Genomic DNA, 25,000 nt, shown 5'->3' with positions numbered 1-25,000 from the left:
AGGGTCTCTCATGCTTTCACATCACTCAAACAATGTGGTTGCATGCGTCGCTGGCTGTGATTTGGGAGATCCATCGCATCCTCAACGTGCCATTGATGCATTGCTGTTGTGACTGTATCACCAACTATGCATTTTAATGCCACGTACATCACAGTACGTTGTAAATTTGACTTTGTACAGATTATTTAGCGATCACTGTGTCTGTTAAGATGAGGGAGAAGATACAATACACCCTCTCCCAAAAGGGTGACAACACACGCATAATTAACCATTTTCTTGTTAATGATCTATTTATTGTTTGTCATCATTTAATGATGTACTCCCATAAACCCTACAAAAAATATTTGATTTGCCATATACTTCATTATGCAAAATCAACAATAAAAACTGAATTGGGATTTAAAGGAAAACTGGTGTTTTTGTTTTTATTTTTACCTAACCCTTAGTTTTCAATCATTGGGAGTCAACCCAAGTAAGGTTTAGGTTAAAGGAAATACAGGATTGAGTGAGAGTATGGACTCGATCGAGTTGTGCTGAAAAGTGATTAAAATGGCTTTTACCCAAACAATGCAGCTGCCATTCACAGCCAATTGAACAAGGGCAAAGCCATCAGTGTTAGCGCCGTGACCTGCAAATTAAGCTGTTGCAGGAAAACAGCCCCGCAGCGTGTTATCACCTGCAGCTTGTGTGTATGTGTCACTTACTTTTACCCTTACTACACAGCAGTCTGAATGAAGGATTAACTCTCTAAAGACACGCTTGCGCACACACACACACACACACACACACACATACACACACACACACATACACACACACACATACACACACACACACACACACACACACACACACACACACACACACACACACACACACACATACACACACACACACACAGTCATTATCGATTATTAGCTCTCTCCACTTCAACACTAACTATCACGTTTGGACTGTGCTACAACCCTTGTTTTACGAATGAAGAACAAGAGTTCTTACTATGCCTTAAGCTGTCTCCAGACAGCTCCACTGGATAAAGCTGAAAGCCCTTTTTAACCAACCAAGTCTCAACTTGACCCTGACAGGCTGTGATTGGGTCACTAGGGCACCCATCATAAGGCCTGGACCCCAGTATATATACTGGGTCACCGCCTGTCATCATTCCTCTGACCTCTTCAGCTCTTGAGCGAGCTGGTCAGTCAGGCCACCGGTAAGAACACTTGTTCTTCATTCGCAAAAACAGGGTTGTAGCACAAACCCAAACATTTCACTTCATTTGAAACTCTAGTTTTTACTATGCCATATTGTGTACCCCCAACCCTCACTGACCGTGAACCATTGTTTCCTATTCAAGCCTCCAAAGGCAGAGACATAAAACCCAGGGTCCATGTAGTCCATTCCAAGGACCAAGTGGCAGATGTGACCTCACACCCCAATCCCAGCATATAAGAACCCATTCATAGGGTGCGGAGGTAAATTACAGTATATAACCATCCCCCCAGAACCACCGCAATGCTCCTGGGTGGGGATTCTGCATACAGCTGAGCTTGTATCATCTGACCTTAACAACTCTCAACCAAATAGCATAACTCTGTACGCAGGCTTACACCTGGCGGCTGTCAAAACAGGGTGCACCAGTGCTGATGCCGTCATGTTGAGACCGTAGAATTTTGGTGAGCCTGTGCGGGGTAGCCCAGGAAGTAACACCACACACCGCCTTGTCCGAAACCCCTCATAACAACAGCCACAAAGTAACCACAACCCTCGTAGAAGAAGGCCCACTGGGGGTTCCTGCCCAACTATCCGGTGAGAGAGATGATCTTTGGACAGGGGTTTCCAGATTGTCTGAGATCCATAACAGACAATAAAGCTAGTCTGATTGGCATATGACACGCGTGCTCCACATAGACCAAGTGCGCCCGGACAGGGCACAGAGTATGCAGCCTCTTGTCATCCTCTGACCCAAAGGGAGGAGAGGAAATGAAGAGATATCAATCGTGGTTGATTTGAATCACACTTTTATGTTCTTGGGCTGAAAAACGGGATTGGGTTTCAAGGTAACCCTACGATTGTCCATGGAGAACACTATGCTGGACTGTGCGGCCAGATTTCCCACACGTCTTGCCGAGACAAGTGCCAGAAGCAGTGCTGACTTCAACAACAAAAGTTTTACTTCCACCTCTCTAGCAAATGACTGCATGCGTTCTGCATTTACAGTACTTGTGAAGAGAAGAAGAAGAAGAACAATCTTTATTTGTCACACAGCACACCACACTACAACACATGCACACACACACACATGCACATGCTTTTGGATGGTGGCCGGTGAAATGAGGCCTCTGCTTTTGACCCATCCTGGTTTGTCCTTCCTCCGGGGGGGCACAGCCAGGAGCAGTGGGCAGCATATGTGGATGCCCCCGGGGACCAGGTGATGAGTGTCCATCGTTGGTCAGACGATGATGTGTGCATGTTTTTGGGGGGGGTCCTTACTGACGTTAGGTGGAGGAAACCCCATGTGAGCACGGGAAGAACATGCAAACTTCACACAGAAAGGCTCCTATTTGGGAGATAACCTTTGTGCTGATTTGGTTGAGTCACTCAGACATTGTCTTGGAGTGGTTTGAATGGGGGTTTTGTTAAGGCATTCAACACCAAACCAGATCCCATTTCGGAGTCAGCAACCGCACACATGGGTGTAAGTGGCGGGTGCTCTGGATGAACCTGGAAGCCAGAATGTGACTGCCCAGTGGCTTGCCATCCACTCCATTATGACAGGCTAATATGATGGCCAGGTAAGCCTTGAGAGTGGAAGGCGCAAGCCTCTTACATGCAGACCTTGGGGGAAACTGAGTATGACACCAACATTACAGCGAAATGGGTCATCTCCACGCGCCACACACCTGGTGTGTCAGGAGCTCTGCCTGAAGAGAGAGCACCCACAGCGTACCTGTGATGAGAGACCCGATCAGGATGATCAGGTCCACGAACCAAATCTGTGCCGACCACCAAGGGGCCACCAGAACCAGTTCAACCCTGTCCTTCCTCACCTTGTCCAGCACCTGCTGCCACAGTGGAAGGGGAGGGAATGCATACAGTAGGGCCAGAGGCCAGCGGTAAGCCAGGGCATCATGGCCCAATTTGGGATCGTCATTCTGAATGGAGAACCATAGAGGACAATGAGCTGTGTCTTGTGAAGTGAATGGATCTACGTCTGCTTGGCCGAATTGACCCCAGATGATATCCGTGACCAGCGGATGAATGCACCAATCCGACGCTGCGGTTGCCGGGTTTTTCTTTTTGGAAAAAGGGAAATATCTGCCCCACAAAACAAAGCTTGAGGATGGGAGAACTAATTCCACCTCCTTGCCCTACCCCAAGATGCTTGTCGTTTCGACAGTATGGGGGCAACTAGGGAGGGAAACGAAGATGTCGGCCCGATGGCGGATGACTGCAAATAGCTTATTTGTGCAGTCAACACAAAAGAACAGGTCCAACAACTGAGTGTGCATGGCCGAGACCGTGGACGCACAGCGGGTGAGTATCTCTGCTGGTCATGTGCACACCGCAGCCCACACGTCTTCAAGTCCGCAGCCGACATCATTATTTGATAGAGGGCCTGCTTTCAACAGTGGAGAGTTGAATAAGCAAAGAGGAAGTATGACAGACAGTGTATATACACTGGGGGGCAGGCCTTATGATGAGTGCCTGAGTGGCCCATAGCCTATCAAGGCCAAGTTGAGACTTGGTTGGTTAAAAAAGGCATTCAGCTTATTCAGTAGAGCTATCTGGAGACAGCTTAAGGCATAGTAAAAACTCAAGTTCGAAATGAAGTAAAACTCTTCATTGAACCTCTGTGAGTCTTGTGCTTATTATTTTTTTCTCTGAGAAACCACCGTCAAACAATGTTTTCATTGCTTCCCTCAGGACCGACGCTTGCGCTGTCAAGGCTCAAGGCTCCCTAAATGACTGATGGTTTCTCACTAGAAAGTTACAGACTTTCTTTATGATGCTATAGTGTTATGGGCGCTCTCATCTCTTTTTAGGGTTACATGATGCTGAATAACTGCTACTACTTGTGTCACCATGCTGACTACAGAGCTACTATTATTATTATTATTATTATTATTATTATTATTATTATTATTATTATTATTATTATTATTATTATTATTATTATTATTATTACTATTATTATTACAAATATTATTTTATATTATATATTGTAGACCCTCTAATTAAGACTTGGACCCCCCTAAAAGAAGTAAATACAACCGGTTGGGGGGTTGAAACATTTATATATCCTTCTGTGCAGGTGCAGGTTGTGCAGGTTTCAACTTTATGCAAATGAGCAGTTCAGAGCGCTGGGCGGTAGCCAATAGTAGGAAAGATATGCCGTCCATGGTGCTGTTCCTTGGAAAATGGACCACTGCATATTGTTCCTATGTTTTAAATGAAAAACGTCCATTAAACTATCGATAAAATAAGGAACACGTCATTTTATGTTTCTCCAATAAGGACAATTCAATCTTTTAAGGGACGGATGGCAAGATTATTTACGTCATCACGCATGGCAGCTTAACCCCCCCCCCCCTTTTACACACTGGAGAAAAACTTGACCCCCTCGATTGTCATTGTATAATTCCCACTCTGATTATATACTGTATATACATTATATTATACACTACTCACAAAAATTTAGGGATATTTGGCTTTCAGGTGAAATTTATGGAAAATGTAAAAAGTTCACGCTACAGTGATATTATATCATGAAAGTAGGGCATTTAAGTAGAAGCATGCAATGGTGATTTCCTCATCTCAAACAATTATTTGAAACAAAAGCCAACAACAGTGGTGGGTTTACCACAACAAAAAATGTCAATGTCTTGTCATGTGCCCTTGAGCATCAATTACAGCTTGACAACCACGTCTCATGCTGTTCACAAGTCGACTTATTGTCTGCTGAGGCATGGCCCCCCACTCTTCTTGAAGGGCGGCCCTCAGGTCATTGAGGTTCTGGGGCACAGAGTTACGAGCCTCTACACGGCGACTCAGCTGATCCCATAGGTTTTCTCTGTGATTCAGGGCTGGAGAAAGTGCAGGCCACTCCATTTGAGGTGCCCCAGTCTCCAGCAGCCACTCCCTAATAATGCCACCTCGATGAGCTGGAGCATTGTCGTCCATGAAGATGAAATTAGGCCTGTGTTGTTCATGCAGGGGCACAATGACTGGATTAATGATGTTATTCAGGTAGTACGGGCTTGTCACTGTACCATTCACAAAGTGTAGAGCAGTTCTGTATTGACTAGACACACCTGCCCACACTGTAACACCGCCACCACCAAAGGCTCGTCCGGTGACAACAGTGGCTGATGCATAGCGCTCTCCTTGACGTCTCCAACATCGTTGGCGGCCATCATTTCTGCTCAACGTGAATCAACTTTCATCAGAGAACAGCACTGAGGCCACTGGTCCCTCGTCCAGCGTCAATGCTCCCTGGCCCATGCAAGACGATGATGCCTGTGCCTGGTGGTGTGATCAGGTACCCTTGCAGGTCGTCTAGCACGCAGACCAAGCCAATGTAAGCGGTTTCGAATGGTCTGACGTGACACTTGGGTGCCTCTCACCTCCCTTAATTGTGCCTGGAGTTAAGTGGCATTCATCATCCGGTTCCGCAGGGCACTTTTCACAATGAAGCGCTCATCAGTGTGGGATGTGGCCAAAGGATGTCCACTTCTATGCCTTTCTGTGGCTCTTCCAGTCTCTGTATCTCTGTTGGAACCTGCTGATGACACTCTGTGACACTTTAAGCTCAGTGGCCACTTCCCTCTGAGAACATCCTGTTTGAAGTCTTGCAATGGCAGATACTGTTGATCAATTGTTAGGTGTCGTCCTCGTCTCATGATGTAAAGATGTGAATAGCATGATGAAGAGGACTGTTTAAATACCCATTCTAATTGAACCAGGAAATGTATTGGTCGATTCATGGATCAAACACCTGTTGTGAATTTAGCCGTTCAGCTCCTTGTTAGAGAACAGCAAGTTGTGCAAAAAGTACTGAAACATTGAACAGTTGGACATGTGCATTCAAAGCTTTAGAGAAGATCAAATGAAGTTCACCTGTAAAGGTTATAGTGCATTTTAGGTTCATCCTGAAATTTCACCCAAAAGCCGAATATCCCTAACTTTTTGTGAGTAGTGTATATATTATAATATATAGATATTTTTTTCTATCATTGTTTCATTAAGGACGAATGATAGACCTATCAGACCTATCAGATAATTTCAGTGACAACCAGAAATGAAAGTAAAAGAGCCTCTAAAGTCTTTATTGTTCTTGTTGGCATCTGTCCTCAGGCTGGCGTTGTCCTGCTGTGGTGAGTTTTCTTTTCCTCTTATTTTTATCTCTTGCTTGGCCATGGCAAGTAATACCATTATACTACTGCTTAGCTGCCTTGATTTGATGTAGCTTGTGGAAAAGTGGACTGTGGTGCTTCAGCCGGGTATTCTCCCTGGCCTCAGTTTGGTGTCAGGGGTATGTGGTGTGGGGATGGTGTGGTTTGAGCAGCCACATCTGGCCTGGATCTAGGTAATTGGGGGATCCAGGATCAGAGTGGCTGCATACCTGTTGCTTGTTGGTTGGTCTAACGAGCAACAGGTAAAACCCCCATCCCCACACTCACTCAGGAGAGGAGCCCTGTCATGACACATGTCCATCTGCTCCTGAGTTAATTACAACTAGCCCACTCTCTACAATAAACTGGTGTCTACAACACCCGTCTTCTGTGTGTCTGTGACGGAGGTCCCTGAACACGCCACTTAGTTGGCGCGTGGTAGGCAAAACTGCAACAGGGACTTGAATGACGAGTTCAACGTGTCCCCATGAGTTGAGAAATAATAGCGAGAGAGTCGGACAGTCTGTGCCTTGTCCTGGAGTCTAAACGTTCAAACAGCAGAGAAGACATCTGTCGGGAGATGGAAGGGGTGGAAGGGGTTGTCAGACATGAATGTTGCTGTAAGCGTGCGTTTCACTGCAGCACACAGCATGACTTAGACACACAGCGCAACAACGTTCCACTTCATCAAAGCTGGAGCGTTGCTTTGAACGGTGGAGACCAAGGTCTGACCGCAAGGAAGTATCGCTTTGAAAATGTAGTGGCTGTGTGTGTGTGTGTGTGTGTGTGTGTGTGTGTGTGTGTGTGTGTGTGTGTGTGTGTGTGTGTGTGTGTGTGTGTGTGTGTGTGCGTGTGTACTCACAGCTGTCCTCTTCTTCTGAAATGAGCTTGACCACGTAGCAGGCGTAGATAAATCCCACCAGCTGGAAAAGAAGAAAAGGGTGCAGGGTAGAGGAAAGTAAATCTGTGATTATCAAACTCTGCTCTGAGAAAAAGATGGACTTTGCAGAATGAAAGTTTTGGAGACATTTGAGATTACTGCTATTGTTCCGTTGCAACCACCTTATGGAACGATAAGGTAACATTTTGATAATGATCCCTGTGTGTGTGTGTGTGTGTGTGTGTGTGTGTGTGTGTGTGTGTGTGTGTGTGTGTGTGTGTGTGTGTGTGTGTGTGTCAGGAAATTAAAAAAAAACAAAAAAAAAAAAACTGCATTGTCTGATTGACTGTGGGTTGCCAGGGCGACAGATTGGCAGTTGCGGATTGGAGCAGAGACCCAGGAAGTGAGGGGTCAACGCAAGGTGATGGTGTGAACGACCTCATTATGCCTCAATGATAGAACATGGGTGGAGAGATACGAGGCCAAGATGGACAGAGAGAGAGAGAGAGTGAGAAGAGGGATCAGAATCTCCAGATACAGTGTGCTGTAATGACACATTCATTTGAATAGGTTGCTGAAATTAAGCTTTAAATGAAAGAAAAATTACTTTGACCTAGTTGATATTCTACTGAGTAAACACAGCCAAGACACCGTCACACACACGCACCCACGCACGCACGCACGCACGCACGCACGCACGCACGCACGCACGCACACACACACACACACACACACACACACACACACACACACACACACACACACACACACACACACCTAATCTATATGCACATTAGCAATTCAGCGTATAGCTCAAGGTCCCAACCTCATTTACTCTAAATAATGTTCAACTCCTGAAACTCTTTCTCTTCCTCTCACAATGCATCCCACTTCTCATTCTCTCCCAGCTCACTTCTACCCCCCCTATTTTTCTCTCTCCATCAATTCTTCACCTGCCCTCCCTTTCTCTGTTTCCCTCTCTACCATCTGCTGCTTTGTTAATTTGAGCATGCCGGTCATAACAATTCATTCAAGACAGAACAATGTATGTCATACCGCACTTCCGATTACTAAAATGACTTTTTTTTGTAAGTTATGGAAACACAAGGGAAGCCGGACAATATGTGTCACAAGTTGGACTAATTAAGCTGTTTCAACAAAATTAATACTGCTTTGGTCAGAAGTTGTACAAAGTCAATCTGGCTGTACAATTTAAGGGTTAGAACACTTAAAACTGTTTCATCAACTTTTACATTTATTGGGCTGTAAAATACCCAAAAAAGCCCTTAAATAATTTTGTGTAAATTGGAAGAACCTGATGAATATTTAGTACGAGATTGAATTCACAGTAATGGATCAGAGTATAAATTCGGTCTCATATATTTCCCTCCTGGTTACAAGTTTCTCTTTGCAGGACCAGTTGTTCGGCTGTTTTTCATATTCACTAATATCCTGTTAATATTCTGGATTCTCAAGTAGTACGCTGTTTTGTGTTGAGTCATAGAAACATAATATCCTGCACACAATAAATCAAGTGAATGTCTCAGAGACAGACCCCAATAGAACGGCTGGGGCAAGCAAACATTTGAATATTTTGTTCATTTAGTGATATTTGTAACTACAAAAAAATAAAAATAAAATAAAAAATGCATTTGAGAGAATATACTGCATGTGATTTTAACACAAATATAAACCTTTCTATCTGGAATTTCAATGCATGTTAAAGATCGTATTCAGGATTGCACAGCAGTGCTGCTTGTTCACATGCTGTCCCTTGGCCGCTGTTTTTGATTTAAATAATGTTTAATTTCATAAAACAAAATAACATTATTCATCAGAATGGTTATGGAGATTAAGTCAACCTCCAACATGCCTCCGCACATGAATACTGCTCTCATTTTGGTTTTGCTCAAATCCAATAGGGACCCAACCCTCACCTCCAGTTATAGACCTACAGCCTAATTAATTGTGATTTAAAGATTATGAGTAAAACACTAACCAACAGAATTGAAAAAGTAATTCCATATATAATTCACCCAGACCAAACAGGCTTTGTCAAGGGCAGACAACTCATCCAGCAATATGCACTGTTTATTCAGTCTCATCAGCATATCTCAAAGGAACAGCTTAAATACTGTTATTGCTTCTTTAGATGCCGAAAAAGCATTTGACAGAGTTAACTGGACATATCTCTTTTCCACCCTCAACAAATTTGGCTTTGGAGAGTCACTCATTCAATGGATCGGAATACTGTACAACTCACCATCTGCTTCTGTCACCACCAATGGTTACACTTCACAGCGTTTCATTCCAGAATGTGGCAGAAGACAAAGATGTCTGGTCTCCCCTTTACTATTCGCCATCTTTATTGAACCCCTCACAGCGGCCATCTATTAAAACAGTTATATCATTGGCATGCAAACAGGAAACTGTTCACAAAATCAGTTTGTATGCAGATGATATTTTGTTGTATTTATGGAACCCAATATCATCCCTCCCGGAAGTGCTCAATCCTATATCTAAATTTTCAGATATCTCAGACAATTCAATAAATATTATAATTATAATATTATATAATCAATAAATACATATTCAATTAAACTATGGGCTATGGATGGCGAAACATTGAACAAACAGAGGGTCAGGAATTATCAATATCTGATCTCCCATTTCATACTGAATTAATAAGGAAACATAATTGCTTTAAAAACCCATTCATTGCAAGGATTCTGTCAGTGGTCACACTCTATCTACAAACAAATTCACCCCAATCAGGCACAACCCTGATTTCATGGTTAGAAACAGACCAATAATCTTCAGGTCTTGGAAAAGACCACGAATTACTCACCTGGAACACAAAACAATTTGCTTATATCCTTCCCAACCTTAACCCAAAGGTATAATGTTGGTGGCCACAGCTTCCGTCAATTTCTTCAATTACAGCAGTCTCTAAAATTTAAAACAGAATTGACGAACAACATCTTACAACCAACTGCGATGATTGAACATCTTACTCATATAGGTCATTTAAAAAATCCCTCTTCCAGAATTTAGAAACCTTTATTAAAAACAAATTACACTTTATCTTTACCTACTATGTAATGGGAAAGAGACCTTGCTGTTCATAAACCCATGGAAGTTTAGTTGCAACAAGGTCGTTTAGTTGGGATAGGTGCTCCTGGGGGGTGCCTGCGGCTGGCATCCATGTGTAGGTTTGGGACGCAGTTGCGGGTTTTGGGCTTGGGTTGAGGGCGGGGGGTGCCCTGCTGGGGTCGCCCGCCCTGTGGGTGGGATGGTGGGGCTTGTGTGTCCTTCTGCGTCCCGTGGGGGGGGGGGGGCGTGCCAGGGCTGGATAAAGGTTTTTTTCTGGTCCTGTGACCCAGGGGCCTGTGCCTGGCCAGGTGTGCTCGGCGCGGGGCTCTCCTTGTGGTCTCCTTCAGTGGGGAGCGGACTCCTATTGTCGCACCGTGCTGCCTGGGTACCTATCCTCTGGCGCTCTCGGTGCGCGGGCCGCTCGTCGCTGGGGGGACAGGCTGTGGGTGCGGGGGCCGTCTGCGACCATGGGCTGACCAGGGGCCTGATGGGGTATGCGGAGCTGCTCGGCATGGCGAAGTCGCATGGCGGGCCGCTCTGTGTCCGCGGCTGGTCGCTGTGGGTTGGGTGCCTCTGGGTACAGGAGGTGGGCATATTATGGCATGGTCGCGGCTGTGATCTTGCCCGTCACGCTCCTGCCCCGACGTACTTCACGTCCATACCAAATTTTTTATTCCACTTATATTAGCCTAGAACACATACACTGGCACATAATTCTGAATCCGAACAACACTCCACCAGACCAGGGTCCACGGGGGGGAAGGGATGCGAGTAATTCCTGCAATTTTATCTGCAATTGCCAAGAGCACATATTGGGCTTTGGGGTTTTCCAGGGTGGCGGGGCGCTGGTGGGTTGGTATGGGGACGCGTTTGGCTGAAGGGCGGTCGGGTGGGCCCCCTGATGGCTGGGCTCGAGTCATGGCGTTTTGTGCCTGGTGGTTTCTAGAATGCTGCGGCCTGAGAGTGCCGCCGGGGGCCTTCCGGGATAACTGGGGGGGCTTGCTGTTGTGGGTGTGGGTTAGGGTGCGGAGGGTGGCTGTCAGCCTCTGCTCCCACTGTGCGGCTTCTCTGCGGCGGATGCTGGGGGTGGTGGAGCGTCCATATATCTGGTGGCCTGTTGGCTTCGACATGGGGGGGGCTAATGTCTGGGTGCTCTGCACTGAGTATACTCGGCTACGTGGATGGGCTCTTGGGACTTGTGGCCGGGTGGGGCGTCTGGTCAGCTGTGGTGGGGCGGGCGTCGCTCTTGCGCGGGCCGCGGGTTGGCATCGGAGTCGCCTGCAGGGCGGGGTGTCCGCAGGCCCAGGCCTGGCTCCGGGTCTGCGGCCTTGTGGTCTTGTGCCTGCTCATGGGGGTGGGTTGTATGTGTGCGCCTCAGGAATGCGGGTCTCCTCGTGCTCCCAGGGACTGGGTTATGCTCCTCAGGGCCCTCCTCTGGGCGGGGGGTCTTCTGTGGCTGCAGGGCGGGGTGCAGGGTCTTTCCTGCGGCCGTGGGGTTTCTGTATGACTGCAGGACTCAGGGGTGGCTCCAGGGCCTTTTACGCAGCTTGGAGGTACCACGACATAACACCGTCCTTATGCACCACAACCAATTGGGATAAGTCCTGTCCACTCACTGGTGGACACTTCACACGCACACACACATACACACACACACACACACACCCACATACAGGCGGTCTCAACACAGGCACACAAACACCACCAACACCTGCTTTGAACACATCCCAACACCCTGTTGGTTACATCCCTCTCCTTTCCTTCCTCATTTACTGCCATATCTATGACAGGAAGAGGCCACGTGTCCAATTGCTGTTCCAGTTTTCCTGGACTTAATTAACTCTTTTACAATACCTGTCTGGTGTTTATGTTTTTCCGAGTACATAATGTTGTTTGTTTCTATATTAATGTTTTTCCATGTACATGTTGTTGTTTGGTTCTATTTTTATTTGGCTCACTCGTGGTGATTCTCCCCCTATTGGAGTAGTGATTAGTTGTTTATAGACCCAAACATGGTAAAATAGTTCTCCAAAGAGCGGGATTGGTGTTGGTTCTGTACAACAAATAACTATGCTCTTGTCATCCTACAGGTCGTCCACAGGACAGAGGTATCGCAGCAGTTCTTGATGATTTAAGAATTAATAAAGAGTTGCATTGCAAGCTGAGAACTTGAACTCCACTTGCAGACTAACTCTGTCCCAGATGCGATAGCATACAAATACACTGTGTTGTATGCCCAGCATGCTGACAGTACAGGATTTTTTTTTTTAAATAATAAATAAATAAATAAATAATGTTCAACAAAATAACATATATTGTATCTCACCCATATACAGTCTAAAGGGTGAAACATTTATTATTATATGGTTACAAAAATCAGATATACAATCAAGCCCTATAAAGAAATAAAATAATTCAAATGTGACTGTACTCAGGGCTGGTATTCTAATGTAATAGATAGACAGATAGATAGATAGATAGATAGATAGATAGATAGATAGATAGATAGATAGATAGATAGATAGATAGATAGATAGATAGATAGATAGATAGATAGATAGATGTGTCCCAGCATCTCACATAGGCAGTAGTAATAACAAACAATAGAATAAAAATATAAAAATTAAAAGTGACAATATCTGGGATATCTAACGTATGTACATGTTTATGTGTTCGTACATTTTCATTTACAACCAAATTCCTATAAATTATAAGCAAGAATAAGAAGAATAAGTGAGTGGCCAGATAAGTCAGACAAAGAACCTATTGGCTCTTTGTCATTTAAAAAAACTGGTAAATGTCATGGACTTTATTTTACATTCTCTTCTGTCTGAAGAATGATTGACAGAACTATTACATCCGACAGGAAAAGTGTCTTTTCTCTTTTCAATTAAAAGTGAAAGATGCTTTATAGTTTTGTTCAATGTGGCTCTCACCATGGTCTTAGAAGTGTCTTTGTGATCCGTTCCAGGCTGATATGTATCAACAGCCTTTTATTATTCCTTTCAGGTATTTGTTCTGACAGTGACGTGATAATGGGCGTCGAGAACCAGTGTGCGGACGACTTCATTTTCGTAGTAAGAGCTAAATAAAGTTAAATATAGACTTGGCATTCAACCATAACTGCCCACAAAACGATCAGGTCAAATTCAATGCGGGAAATAAAATAGTCGAAAATCCATTGAGTAAAGTCCAAATGGTTGGTTTACAAAGGATTGTTGGCGCTGATCTCTTTATTATCCAAGTGTTGCAAATTCTCCAGTCGAAGCTTCATTATTTGAAAGGATGGGATCCATTATTGCTGCATTACTGTAAAACTTATGCCTTCAACGGCAAATTAATGAAACTCTGGCTTCTCTTTAATCAGATATCTCCTACAGACTGTAAATAACACATTTTCTGGCTTTTTTCTCACTTCAACGGGAAAGACTCAGGAGAGCGTCTCTTAAGCGCTTCCCTCCGGACAGTCTCCAGCGGAACCAGGTATAAATGATTTATGACCAACGTATTAATTGGATTTCAATATCCGTTGATTGTAAGTGGGAAGGAAAGGAAGATAAGGAACTCTATGGAGCTTAATTAATCATTCACTCTTTCGGAAGCTGCGGTTATGTCCAGAGTTTGTAAAAGCAAATAGAGGAGAAAGGTCACCAAAATCATGGTATTTAGTCAAGCAGTCAGGTGACTTGGATATAGTACATTTTTCGTACATGCTGGAATTGCTCTCTTTGAGATTAGTTTATTTTCATGTTTAAGTACATTATCTCAGTGTTTTTGTCAGCCCAAAAGATCTGAACTCTGGATATTCAAATGTGTCTACCTATAAAGGAAGGAATCTTTTTGCTGTCCATTCTCTCTCTGTCAGACTCTAAAAATGGGGGTTTTGATTATCTCGACAACCGTTCATCCGATCTACTTCACATTTGGCGGGTGTATCGGTGGGGACCCAAGGACGTGCCGTGTTGAATTCGGTGCAATTTGGACATGCAACACGTATAATATCAATAAACTTTGAATAAACAAATGAACAGCGAGGTGCTCAACCCACAGGGCGGGGCTTCGGGGCTCTGCGACTGAGTCACTTACGTCCGCAGTACAGCCCGTTTCGAACCAGGCATGTTTTGAACAGGCACTGCACTAGTGTAGTCAAAAATCGGAGCTTTTGGCTTCATAACTTAAAATGTCCTTTAAAATCTTCTTTATCGCATAGTTTGTGCAAATCCATTAAGGTTTTTTGGGCGAATACCTTGTGGGAAACTTAATTACGTCCGATAAGATTCTCTTTTCTCCTCACAGCTTTTCTATTCTGCTCTCCTCTTTCCCTTTGCTCCCCTCTCCATTTGTCTAATCCTCCTCGTTTTGCGTGACAACAGTCGCTCTGATGTAGCCCACTTTGTCCACAGCCATGCATCTGGCTGCCTGACTAAACAAGCGCAGCAGATTGCATTGTGTGCTTTTTAACGTCATTGAAGATAGAATATAAATAGGAAATCTCCTTTTGATGATAGCCACAGTCTTGATGTATTATACTGCGCTGTATTGTAATTTAAAATAGGGATTGCCTTTTATGTAAAAGAACACAGTGTAATATTACAAAACCCTCTGTTTTAGATGATATTATCAACAACCTGTCTAATAAACAACATTGTGCTGCCTTCTTTGTTTAAGGCGTTTGATACTGTTGACAGTGCCATTATCTTAATTAGGCTGTCTTACATTGCTTTTTGCTGGTTCTGCTTGTAACTGATTTGGTTCATATCGCTCTAGAGCAAGGGTCTCAAACTACAGGCCCGTGGGCCACATCTGGCCCACGAGACAACTAAATATGGCCCTCTACATGGTGATAATGTATTGATGAATCTGTCTTGCAACATTTTTTTTCAAATCAAAATGCTTAATTAATCCAGACAAATGTACTTGATGTTTTTAATGTAAAAATATAAATCTGAAGTAGATATATCATAAGAGAGCTATTTTCCAACAGGATCACGAGGCAGTTCACTAACGTGCAGGAGACAAACCCCAAAACAAAACTAAACAAAACAAAACAACAGACTGGTTTTCCATTGAAGTTCACCATGGCCCCCCTAGAAGAAGACAACCTGTCCAGTGGTCCCCAGGTCATCTGAGTTTATGACCACTGGTCTGGAGGAACAAGAATATTGCTGCTGACAATATTAACTCCGTAAAGATCTGTTAAGGTGTCCCCAAAGGAACTGTACTTGGTCCCTGACTATTTACTTTGCATAGTTTTGCTTTGCTTCCCAACTCAACACTCAACAAAACCCATTATATGCTGATGACACCACCTTGTACACCAACGTCTCATACTCTCATTCCTGTCAATGGATTTTCCATCCATCCATCCGAATGTAGTGTGTGTGTGTGTGTGTGTGTGTGTGTGTGTGTGTGTGTGTTTCAAGGGTGATCAGGTCAGGAAAATACACTTCTTTCTCCAATATTGCTTTCAGTTAGTGTCAGTGTTAGTGTTTTTATTACAACAGGCACATGTAGATTTGGGGCAAACTGACGTAGCACAAAGGAGCCTAAAACCATTAACAACCACTCAGTGACTCCCCAATCATCTCTGGAATCAGCTTGTCAGCTGAACAGCCGGGCAGAGTGCTTACCTTGTTAAATCACTATCTCGGTTCGACTAAGTAGATCAGTGGAACAGTCAAAGCCGTCATGGGGAGAACCACCGACCAAAGCAAACAGGGAGCGTCAGCCATCAGGAACACCAACATCACACAGGCTGTTCCTGCTGAAGTCCTTCTCAGCAGGAGTCCAGTCGATCACTCAGTCAGATTATAACCCGGGCCAAACACAGCTAAAAAGGGTCAGTCGGCAAGGCGCTCCGCCAATCGGCCAAATATACATTCTTATGGAAGCTAAAGGTGTTAAAGTGAACCAGACAGTCAGTCAACCCAATATCCTGACCGCGTGTCGAGTGCTCATACGGCATGACAGTGCTTCCACGCACCAATTACAGTGAGACAGTGGGCTGTGGCGGTGCGGCGGTCGGGCACTCCGCCAGACAATAAGTAGCATTATCGATTAACAGAAGGGGTCCGGGAGAAGGGGTGAGACGGAGAGCAAGGTGAGGCGACGGAAGAGAAAATATGTGCGAGGTCGGGGAGAGCGAGAGAAAAATACAGATGGAAGGGAAAGGAAAGAAGGCGGTGAGGCAAAGAGATCTACTGACGGATAAAAACATGAAGTTATTCTTTATTTAACTAAAGTAAAATAACTAGAAGTTAAGATTCACCATCTGTTCATCATCTGTTTAGGTTTATTGTATATTGCCAACCTTTTCTTGTTTATTGTGTATATGTTAGGCCTATTTTTATTGTTTATAGCAAATGTTATACTTTATATTTATTGTTGTTTATTGTTATTGTTTGTTGTTATTGTTTTTTGTGTATTTTCCTTTTTTATTATTATTTTATTATTATTATAAATATTATTATTTTTATTCCTATTTTTTTTTCTGGTTTATTGTATATAACCACATTTTCTTTATCTTCTAGTACATTTTTAGGTTTATAATATATTGGGGAGGGGCACTGCAGCAATCCGAGCGACCAATCAAGAACTGGAAGCGTGGTTGGTGGTGGTGGACAAGTCAGGCCTTCCAGGCAAGTTCAAAGCCTGGATATACCAGCATCCTTCCACGGATCCTCTGGCCCCTCTCCTAAGTCCCGGTCGCCGACGTTGAGAGATTTCAAGAGGAGAGTCAGTAGGTTCCTAAGAAAGTGGTTGGGTCTTCCTCGAAGCCTGAGCAACATCGCCTTGTACGGGAAGAACCGAGCCCGAGCCCGTCCAACCTTCACATCTGGGGGAAAGTCGAGTCACCAGCATGCCCTTAGTGCCAGAGTAGAGGGGCCCCGGAGCACATTCTCAGCTGCTGCTCGAAAGCCCTGGGTGAGGGGCGCTACCGTTGGCGTCATGACCAAGTCCTTAAGGTCATCACCGACACCATCACCAGTGGAATTAACCACTGCAAGCGCATCCGCCCAGTGAATAAAACCATCGCTTTCATCAGAGCTGGTCAGAGGCCAACAGCAGATTCCATGACCTCCTCCTCCAGTCTGCTTTCAACTGCACAGGACTGGGAGCTGAAGGTTGACCTGGGGAAGCAACTCAAGTTCCCAGTAACTGTTGCCATCACAACATTGAGGCCAGACATGGTGCTGCTCTCAGAAGCCTTAAAGCAGGTCATCCTGTTGGAACCCACTGTCCCTTGGGAAGAAATGAGAGGAAAGAAGAGGAAGAGTAAGCCAATGAGAGGAAGAGAGGCAAGTATAGCGAGTCGGTTGAGCAGTGACGTGCCAATGGGTGACGAGCGAGGTGTGAGCCCATCGAAGTAGGGAGCAGAGGGTTTGCTGGCCAGTCCCTCTGTAGGGCCTATAACATGCTGGGCATCACAGGAGCGAGGAAGCGAAGGGCCATAAAGATGGTCACAGAGGCAGCTGAAATTGCCTCAAGGTGGCTGTGGATCAGGAGAGGAGAGGCGTGGGTGAGGTAGTGCTACCTGGACTCAAGCTGGGACTTGATCAATCCCGACTGGGTCGCCTGGGCGAGAGTGTCTGTCGCAAGACCCGAAACACTTAATGAACCCAGCATATAACACAGATGATGTGTCCAGGTGCATCGCAGGATGTATAAATATAAAGTATATTGCCATTTCTTTTTTTGTTTATTTATAAGGGTTTATTTTCTAGCTTTTCTTTATTTTTATGTTTATATCTATTGTTTATCATAAGTTTTATATATTTTGCCAAATTTGTATTCTTCACTTAATTTGATATTTATTTTTATAGTTTATTGTTTATTGTTAGGTTTATTCTCTTGTTTATTGTTAATTCAATGTTTAGGTTTATTATATATTGCCCATTTTGTATGTGTATATTTTAGGTCTATTTTTTTATTGTTTTTTGTTTAATTTTAGGTTTATATTTATTGTTTATTATTAGATTTTTTGTATATTTGCCATTTTTTTCCTGTTCATTGTTTATTTTTTGCTTTCTTTTTCTCCTCCATTGTTTATTGTGAGGTTTATTTTTATTGTTTATTGTCATTGTTAGGTCTATTGTACATTGCCAATTTGTATTGTTCATTGTTTTATTTTTATCTTTCTACCAATGTTGAAACACCAGGGCCAAAACACTTTCACTTACTCAACAATTTCAAATTCCCAACCCAACAAACACTCGTTAAAGGGGATCTATTATGCAAAACTCACTTTTTCAGTGCTTGTGCGCGTACATTTGGGTCCCTGATGGGACTACTAATACGCAATCTGTGAAATAAGGCAACCCAGTCAGTTTTTAGTGAGTCTTCCAATTCGGAAGACATGTAAACGAGTCATTCTGGTTTGTGTCTCAGTCCGACATAGCATTGAGACACATTAGAATTAGAACCGCCCCCCATTTGAGTAACTCAGCAACCAAATCTTTTAAAGGAAAGAGGAATTAATACCAACTGTCTGTGAAGAAACCTAAGGCCCCTCCCAGGGCCTCGGAAGAATGGCTCCCCCCACAAAAAAAACAGCCATGTTAGAATTGCTAGAATGCATAATCTGAGTGATATTTTCAGCAAAAACTTCAAAAACATGTTTTGGGGACCTAAGAGACGTATAAACTTGTGTAAAAAGGAGAATAATTGGTCCCCTTTAAGAATTAAATAACTGCAGGAATGAGTAACTTTGTCCTGTTGTAATTTAAACGGGAGCTATGGTTGGCTACAACTTAAATTTGAGATCAGGGTGGACATAATCGATAGATAACTCTTTGCTGTACTTAACAAAAAACAAACCGCCTACCTACTTTATGATGTCACTACTTACTGTATTACACTGTGAGTGTACTAAGTGAGTCCTCGAAAAACCACTTTCCAAATCACCAAAGCATCATTATCACTCTTGACATTTATGATCTTGTTCTGTAGCGTAGAGCTTATCGAGTTTTTGCCCACTGTAAGGTTAACAGGGAATATATAAAGATATATTTCAATATGTTCTACAAATGCTCATCAAACTCTTTTTCCATTTCTGCTTTTTATGATCTATGTTTGTCTCCAAATGCATTTATCACTTTTCTTTCTTGCATATTTCCACACCAAAGTCCTCCATTTTGTGAAACGATGCGCATTAATGTCTGGGATTTTGGAAAACCATGCAGAGTGTTTATTTTCCAAGTACATGTAGATGCATCGACGGGTATGTTAGGGGTTTGCATAGTTACATAATCACAAACACACTCCCACACTCCCACACACCCACACACACACACACACACACACACATAGACGACAGAGACGACAGACCTTCCTCTCCATCTCTTTCTCTCTTCAGTCACTTCTGATCCTTCTAATTATCTGTCTGAGACAGAGACAGAACAATGCGGAGGGAGCGCACGAGGGAGTCAGAGAACGGCAAATATGGATCGAGGGTAAAAAATAAATGAAAGCAGGCAACAAGCCTGGATGACATATTGTTAAATCCATATGGATCCCATGAGGAATAGTTATATCTGATGCACCAAATAATCGTGATCTGAATCCAAACTCAACTGAATATATAACGGTTGCAATGACATTAACGCATTCATTTTGCATTTCCAAACGGTGGTCGTGCATTGCTGGACTTTATCAGCGTGTTAGCCAGGGGGTACTTACAGCCAGCAGTATCTGCAGAGAAGAGTGGGCCACCTCTATGAACTGATAATCCATCAGACAGCCAGATATAGATATATAGCGGTGGTCCTCCGGCGCCCAGGATGGAGGCGGGGTGACAGGTGTCACCCGGCACCCGGGGCCGTTCTCCATCCACCAGGAGCGATGCATGGACAGGTTGAATGTCAGGACGAGGTCAGAGTCCTGGAAGGAGAGAGAGAGAGAGAGAGAGAGAGAGAGAGAGACGGAGGGAGCATTATGGCCATTACGGTCACAAGATTCACAAGCTGAATGTCAAGCTTTGGCCCGCGGGCCTACTGTGGCCCTTGGGTGAGAATCCCAGAGCCTGCTTAGTGTGGATTTTATATATAGTAGACTTTTTTGGTCGTTTTCAAAAAGTAGTTCAGTGGTAGCTTAATTGACAACAATTTTCAAAACAAAACGCCAAAAACCTTGCCTGTAAATGTGTTTCCTTAACTGTTCACATTAGTATATCTAGCCCCAGATTAATCAATGAGGATGGGCCCCAGAAAAAGGTTTGCCACCCTTGATGTAAAGGGAGGAAAGGTAGACCCCAGCCAGTTCTGACAGCGAATGAGGGATTCAAATTCAGGATTGCAATGATGCATCTTAAATCTCTTTGAGTCTGGAAGGATAAAGTGTAGGACCGTCAGAAGGCGAAAGTCCATCTGGAAAGAGGGAAAAGAAGAGAGTGTGTGAGGAAAGAGGAGAATATAGAGTTGGAATACAGATGAAAGAGACTTGAAGGGGAATAGAGCATTGGGGTTGGCGGGGCATGAGGGGCTTCTCTAACATGTTGGAACAGTGGAGTCGGTCTGAACACACGGAATACCAATGTTCCTCTCATCATCTCAGCCCTTGGGAACACGATCCTGGCCTCTCATCTTGAGCATCAGCTCGTTGGAGAAGGTGTGTTTATGAAGAGTTGAAGAGCAAACATCTGCAGTTGATTCAGAACGACGCTGCTTGAGTCCTCACGAAGACCAAGAAAGTGAATCATATCACTCCAGTTCTCAGATCTGACACTGGCTTCTTGTCCGTCAAATAATTGATTTCAAAATACTACCCTTGGTTTATAAAGCACTGAATGGTTGAGGGCCAGAATACATTTCTGATCATCTGCTACATTATGAACCATCCAGACCCCTCAGGTCGTCAGGGACACACGTCTGCCTTCTGTCCCCAGGGTCCAAACTTAACATGGAGAAGCAGCGTTCAGTTTTTATGCACCACAGATCTGGAACTAACTCCCAGAAAAATGCAGGTCTGCTGCAACTCTCACCTCTTTTAAATCAAGGCTGAAGACTTTTCTGTTTGCCGTCGCCTTTTACTAAACCAAATTTGCGGCTTTTGATTCATTTCTTGCACTGCACTGTCACTTATGTATTCTATTTTTTTTACTTTATGCATTGTATGTATTCTGTTGGGTTTTAATTTGAACTCTTTGATATCCTTTTATAATGTGTTTCTTTTGCACGTTGTCTTAATGCCTTTGATGTTTTATGTAAAGCACTTTGAATTGCCTTGTTGTGCAAATGTGCAATATAAATAAAGTTGCATTGCCTTGCCTTACGTCCCTTTCACCTCCTTTAAACGTGTTCATCATCCAACATCCAAGACATCATACATCACTGGTGATGGTCATCCTGCTTTAAATAATGCATTTATTAATGACTCCATTTTCACAAAGACATCATTCCATAGTACACACACACACACACACACACACACACACACACACACACACACACACACACACACACACACACACACACAAACACAAAGAATAGCGCTGCTGTGCTGTCTTTGCTCTGCAGTACTTTGCCATTAGTCAAATGAAAAGCTTTGCTCTTTAGGATTTAACAACTCTGTTCATGCACCATGAACCATGACTGGAACGCTAGTGTAAGAAAGCCATTAAGTTTCAGTAGGAAACACCAGGGAGAGTCAGTGTGACGCTGCCTATTGAAGAATGAGCAGTTCTTTCAAAGCAAACAAGGGAGGAGGCGTGGGCGATGGTTTGTCCTTCCTCTGATCGAAAGAAAGACACAAGAGACAAGTGCCAGTTTGTGTTAGTTTCCATACAAATGTCTGTGTGTGTGTTGGGGCTGGAACGCACTCCTTCTATTGATTGCGATTCAGATGCGCTCATGTGTAAACATACAAACACACACACACGTACGCACACGTACGCACGCACACACATATATAAAGTAATATTTATTTAATACGATGTTTCTGCTTTTAGATTAGCTGATGTCATCCTCTGGCCATCTCTGTCTCAGCCCCAGTTTGTGCCTTTCTGTCTCCTCCCGTTCCCCCTTGTATCTAGTTTGTCCATGTCTATACCTGGCAGTGCAGCGTGGGCGTGGCTCCTGGTTCCAGGCCTGGCTGGCACAGCTGCTCCTTGTCACACACTCGCCACCGCTCTCCCATAAGAACCCCGGCTCCTCATCCAGCCCTGGTCTGATTGTACCGTCACCGAGTGTGGTGTTCTCCAGACTGCGCGCCGGTGGGTTCTTATGTAGTGGTTGCGCCTTTCCTTTTCTGACCCCGTCCGCCCCTCATCTCCAGAAAACCTCCCTTGTGCGTGCCTGCTTTCCTGTCTGTCTGCCTACGCCTCGCCTCGCCTCCAGTCTGTCGACACTCAAAGCCCTGTGCCTTCAGCCTGCCTGCTCGGACCCCCAAACGACCCGCCTGCCCTTTATTCCATTCCCACATCATCTCATCCCCCCGACCCTTGTAAATAAAGCTTCTATCCGTTCCCCGTGCTGCGTCTGGGTCTTATCCGCCTCGTTCATGACAATCTCTTCCTCCTTCTGATTTTCTATCTTCTCCCTTGCTCTAACGCTCGTCTCACCATTTGCTCTGTTTTTGATGGAAATGTGACCTTTTGCACTGCGTTTGGTTGATTCCTTTGTGTGGCGATATAAATGGCCTTTTTTATTTCCCCTCGATGCTTTACCCCCCCCCCCCATGTGTGGTTTGTATTTATTTATTTTCTACTTTCATTTCTTCTTTCTGCCTCCTTCCTCTCTTTCTACATTTCTTTATGTTCCTGCCTCCTCATTTGTTTTCTCCCTCCATTACAGTGTAATGAGCAAATGCCTCATTAGTACACGGTTCAGATTAATACCATGCCGGCCTGTAACACTCCTCGTCTTAATGACACGCCGAAACTCTTTGTGCTCTTCCCGTGACTTCTAACGCGCTTGGTCTTTGTGTCTTCGGTGTGTTTTATCTCGGCCTCATCCATCAGTGTATTTGACTTTCTCTCCCTCCCGTCGGGGTCAATCCTGAGCGTAGCGCCGGCTTTGTTGTTGTGTTGTTGTTTTTTGCAGCATTTATCAGTGAGCAGTGGCATACGTTTTGTTGGAACAGTGGGCGTGACACATTAAGCAGAGGTCCAGGCATCCTCCCCCAGGAAATCTTGAGCCTTAAACACTTCATTTCCCTCCATTCTGGTGAATTTTTATGTGCCTTTTCTGCATCAATATTATGGTTGAAATGTCTATTTGTGTAAAGGAAAACTTCAAAAAGAAAAATTCAGGCACCAGGGGACAATTCAAAATATAATAGAATATAATGCAGCAAGGCTCTCAGACATTCTGTATTGCTTTCAGATATTTATTCTCCTGTAGATCAACTTTTCTCATTTAATATTATCACTGCTGAGTCCACACACATATAGACATGATTTACTCTTCTGTCCTCTTTTGTTTGGGGAAGTAAGCTCTTTAACTGTGCATGTCGCACCTCACATCAATGATAAATTAATACTTTTGAATTCATTTGTAGACCCCTGGACTTTTAGAACTCATATGGGTTTCTCCAAGATTTCTGCTCATCTTCAAAACTTTCTGCACATTCAAAACATATCAAACATATCTGGGGTTTTGGGATGATATTTCGGAATCATGTAGGCTACATCTCAACTATGTTATTGACGTTGACTGAAAACAAGAATACAACACATTTTGGGCATAACCCAGCAAAACATTGAACAAATCTATTAGGGAATGAGACCTTGTTAAAGCCTTTAAATCATTCTGGAAAACATATAAACCATAATCAAAATTTGAGGAGTAAAAAATGCCCCACTCCTGAAGAAAGAGGCATTGTTGCATCTATGAGTAACGTTCAAGCTTTTTATTTTAAAATAAAAGTACTCTGCTTCTTTCATGATTTTATTGGGGGGGGCAATAAAATCTATGCCTATGTCAGTGAGAAATTTCATTGCAGGCAGCAGAGTGGGAGAGTTTTTACCATCGCTCGTCTCGTCACCAGGGCAACGGATGACACCTCAATAAGAGCGCTGGCTTCCAAAAAGGATTGACTGACATTCTCCTTTCCTTGTTCGGTGACTCCACAGGTTTTCAGGAAACCAAAAAAGGAAAAAAGAGAAGCCAGTGCAACATAAATTATATACTGCGGTGGAGTGATTGAACGTTTTGAAAGGGCAGAGAAGAGAGTTATTTACCGCCGAGGCGAGGAAAACGTATTGGAAAGTAACAGGACGATTTCAGCACCAAATTTGCACCTCTTCAATATCCAAATGTGAATTGTTGTAGTGCCACATCCCGGTGACACCGACTCACACGCATGCACAAAAAAACCCCCCAAAAAAAAAACATATTACGAAATGCCTCAAAGTGAATGCTTTACTGGTGGTGATGTATCAGTTTATATGGTAGAATTTAATATTACAAAATTAAACCCTCCAGCACAATCCATAGATCCAATATAATCCTGAGATATTAATCTGCCGAGTGATGAATGGGCCTGTTTGGGCTCTGGACCCAAAAGACAAATAGAGCAGATTATTATTGTATCGGTGCTGTGTGTGTGTGTGTGTGTGTGTGTGTGTGTGTGTGTGTGTGTATATATAAAACAAATTATAAATAGCATTATTGTAATAATGTTTATGTCCTGGTGTGTC

General features: G+C 43.8%; 1 protein-coding gene across 2 annotated transcripts in view; it reads right to left on the bottom strand.

Moving 5' to 3' along the window:
* nkain2 (sodium/potassium transporting ATPase interacting 2) overlaps window positions 1-25,000 on the bottom strand; it is a gene marked incomplete at both ends in the record, with an annotated part of 78,735 nt that overhangs the window by 1,965 nt on the left and 51,770 nt on the right. The window contains 2 exons of one of the 2 annotated variants that reach the window (XM_080021493.1): window positions 7,255-7,315; window positions 20,044-20,244. In XM_080021493.1, the coding sequence (XP_079877619.1) occupies window positions 7,255-7,315; window positions 20,044-20,244 (262 nt within the window). The remainder of the gene's footprint in view (window positions 1-7,254; window positions 7,316-20,043; window positions 20,245-25,000) is intronic. The other variant, XM_080021494.1, reaches the window with a different exon arrangement.

Source organism: Zeus faber (assembly GCF_960531495.2).
Source record: "Zeus faber genome assembly, chromosome: 2".
NCBI classification, from domain to species: domain Eukaryota; kingdom Metazoa; phylum Chordata; class Actinopteri; order Zeiformes; family Zeidae; genus Zeus; species Zeus faber.
Note: the sequence above shows the minus strand (reverse complement) of the source record. Positions and strands in the feature narration are given on the sequence as shown.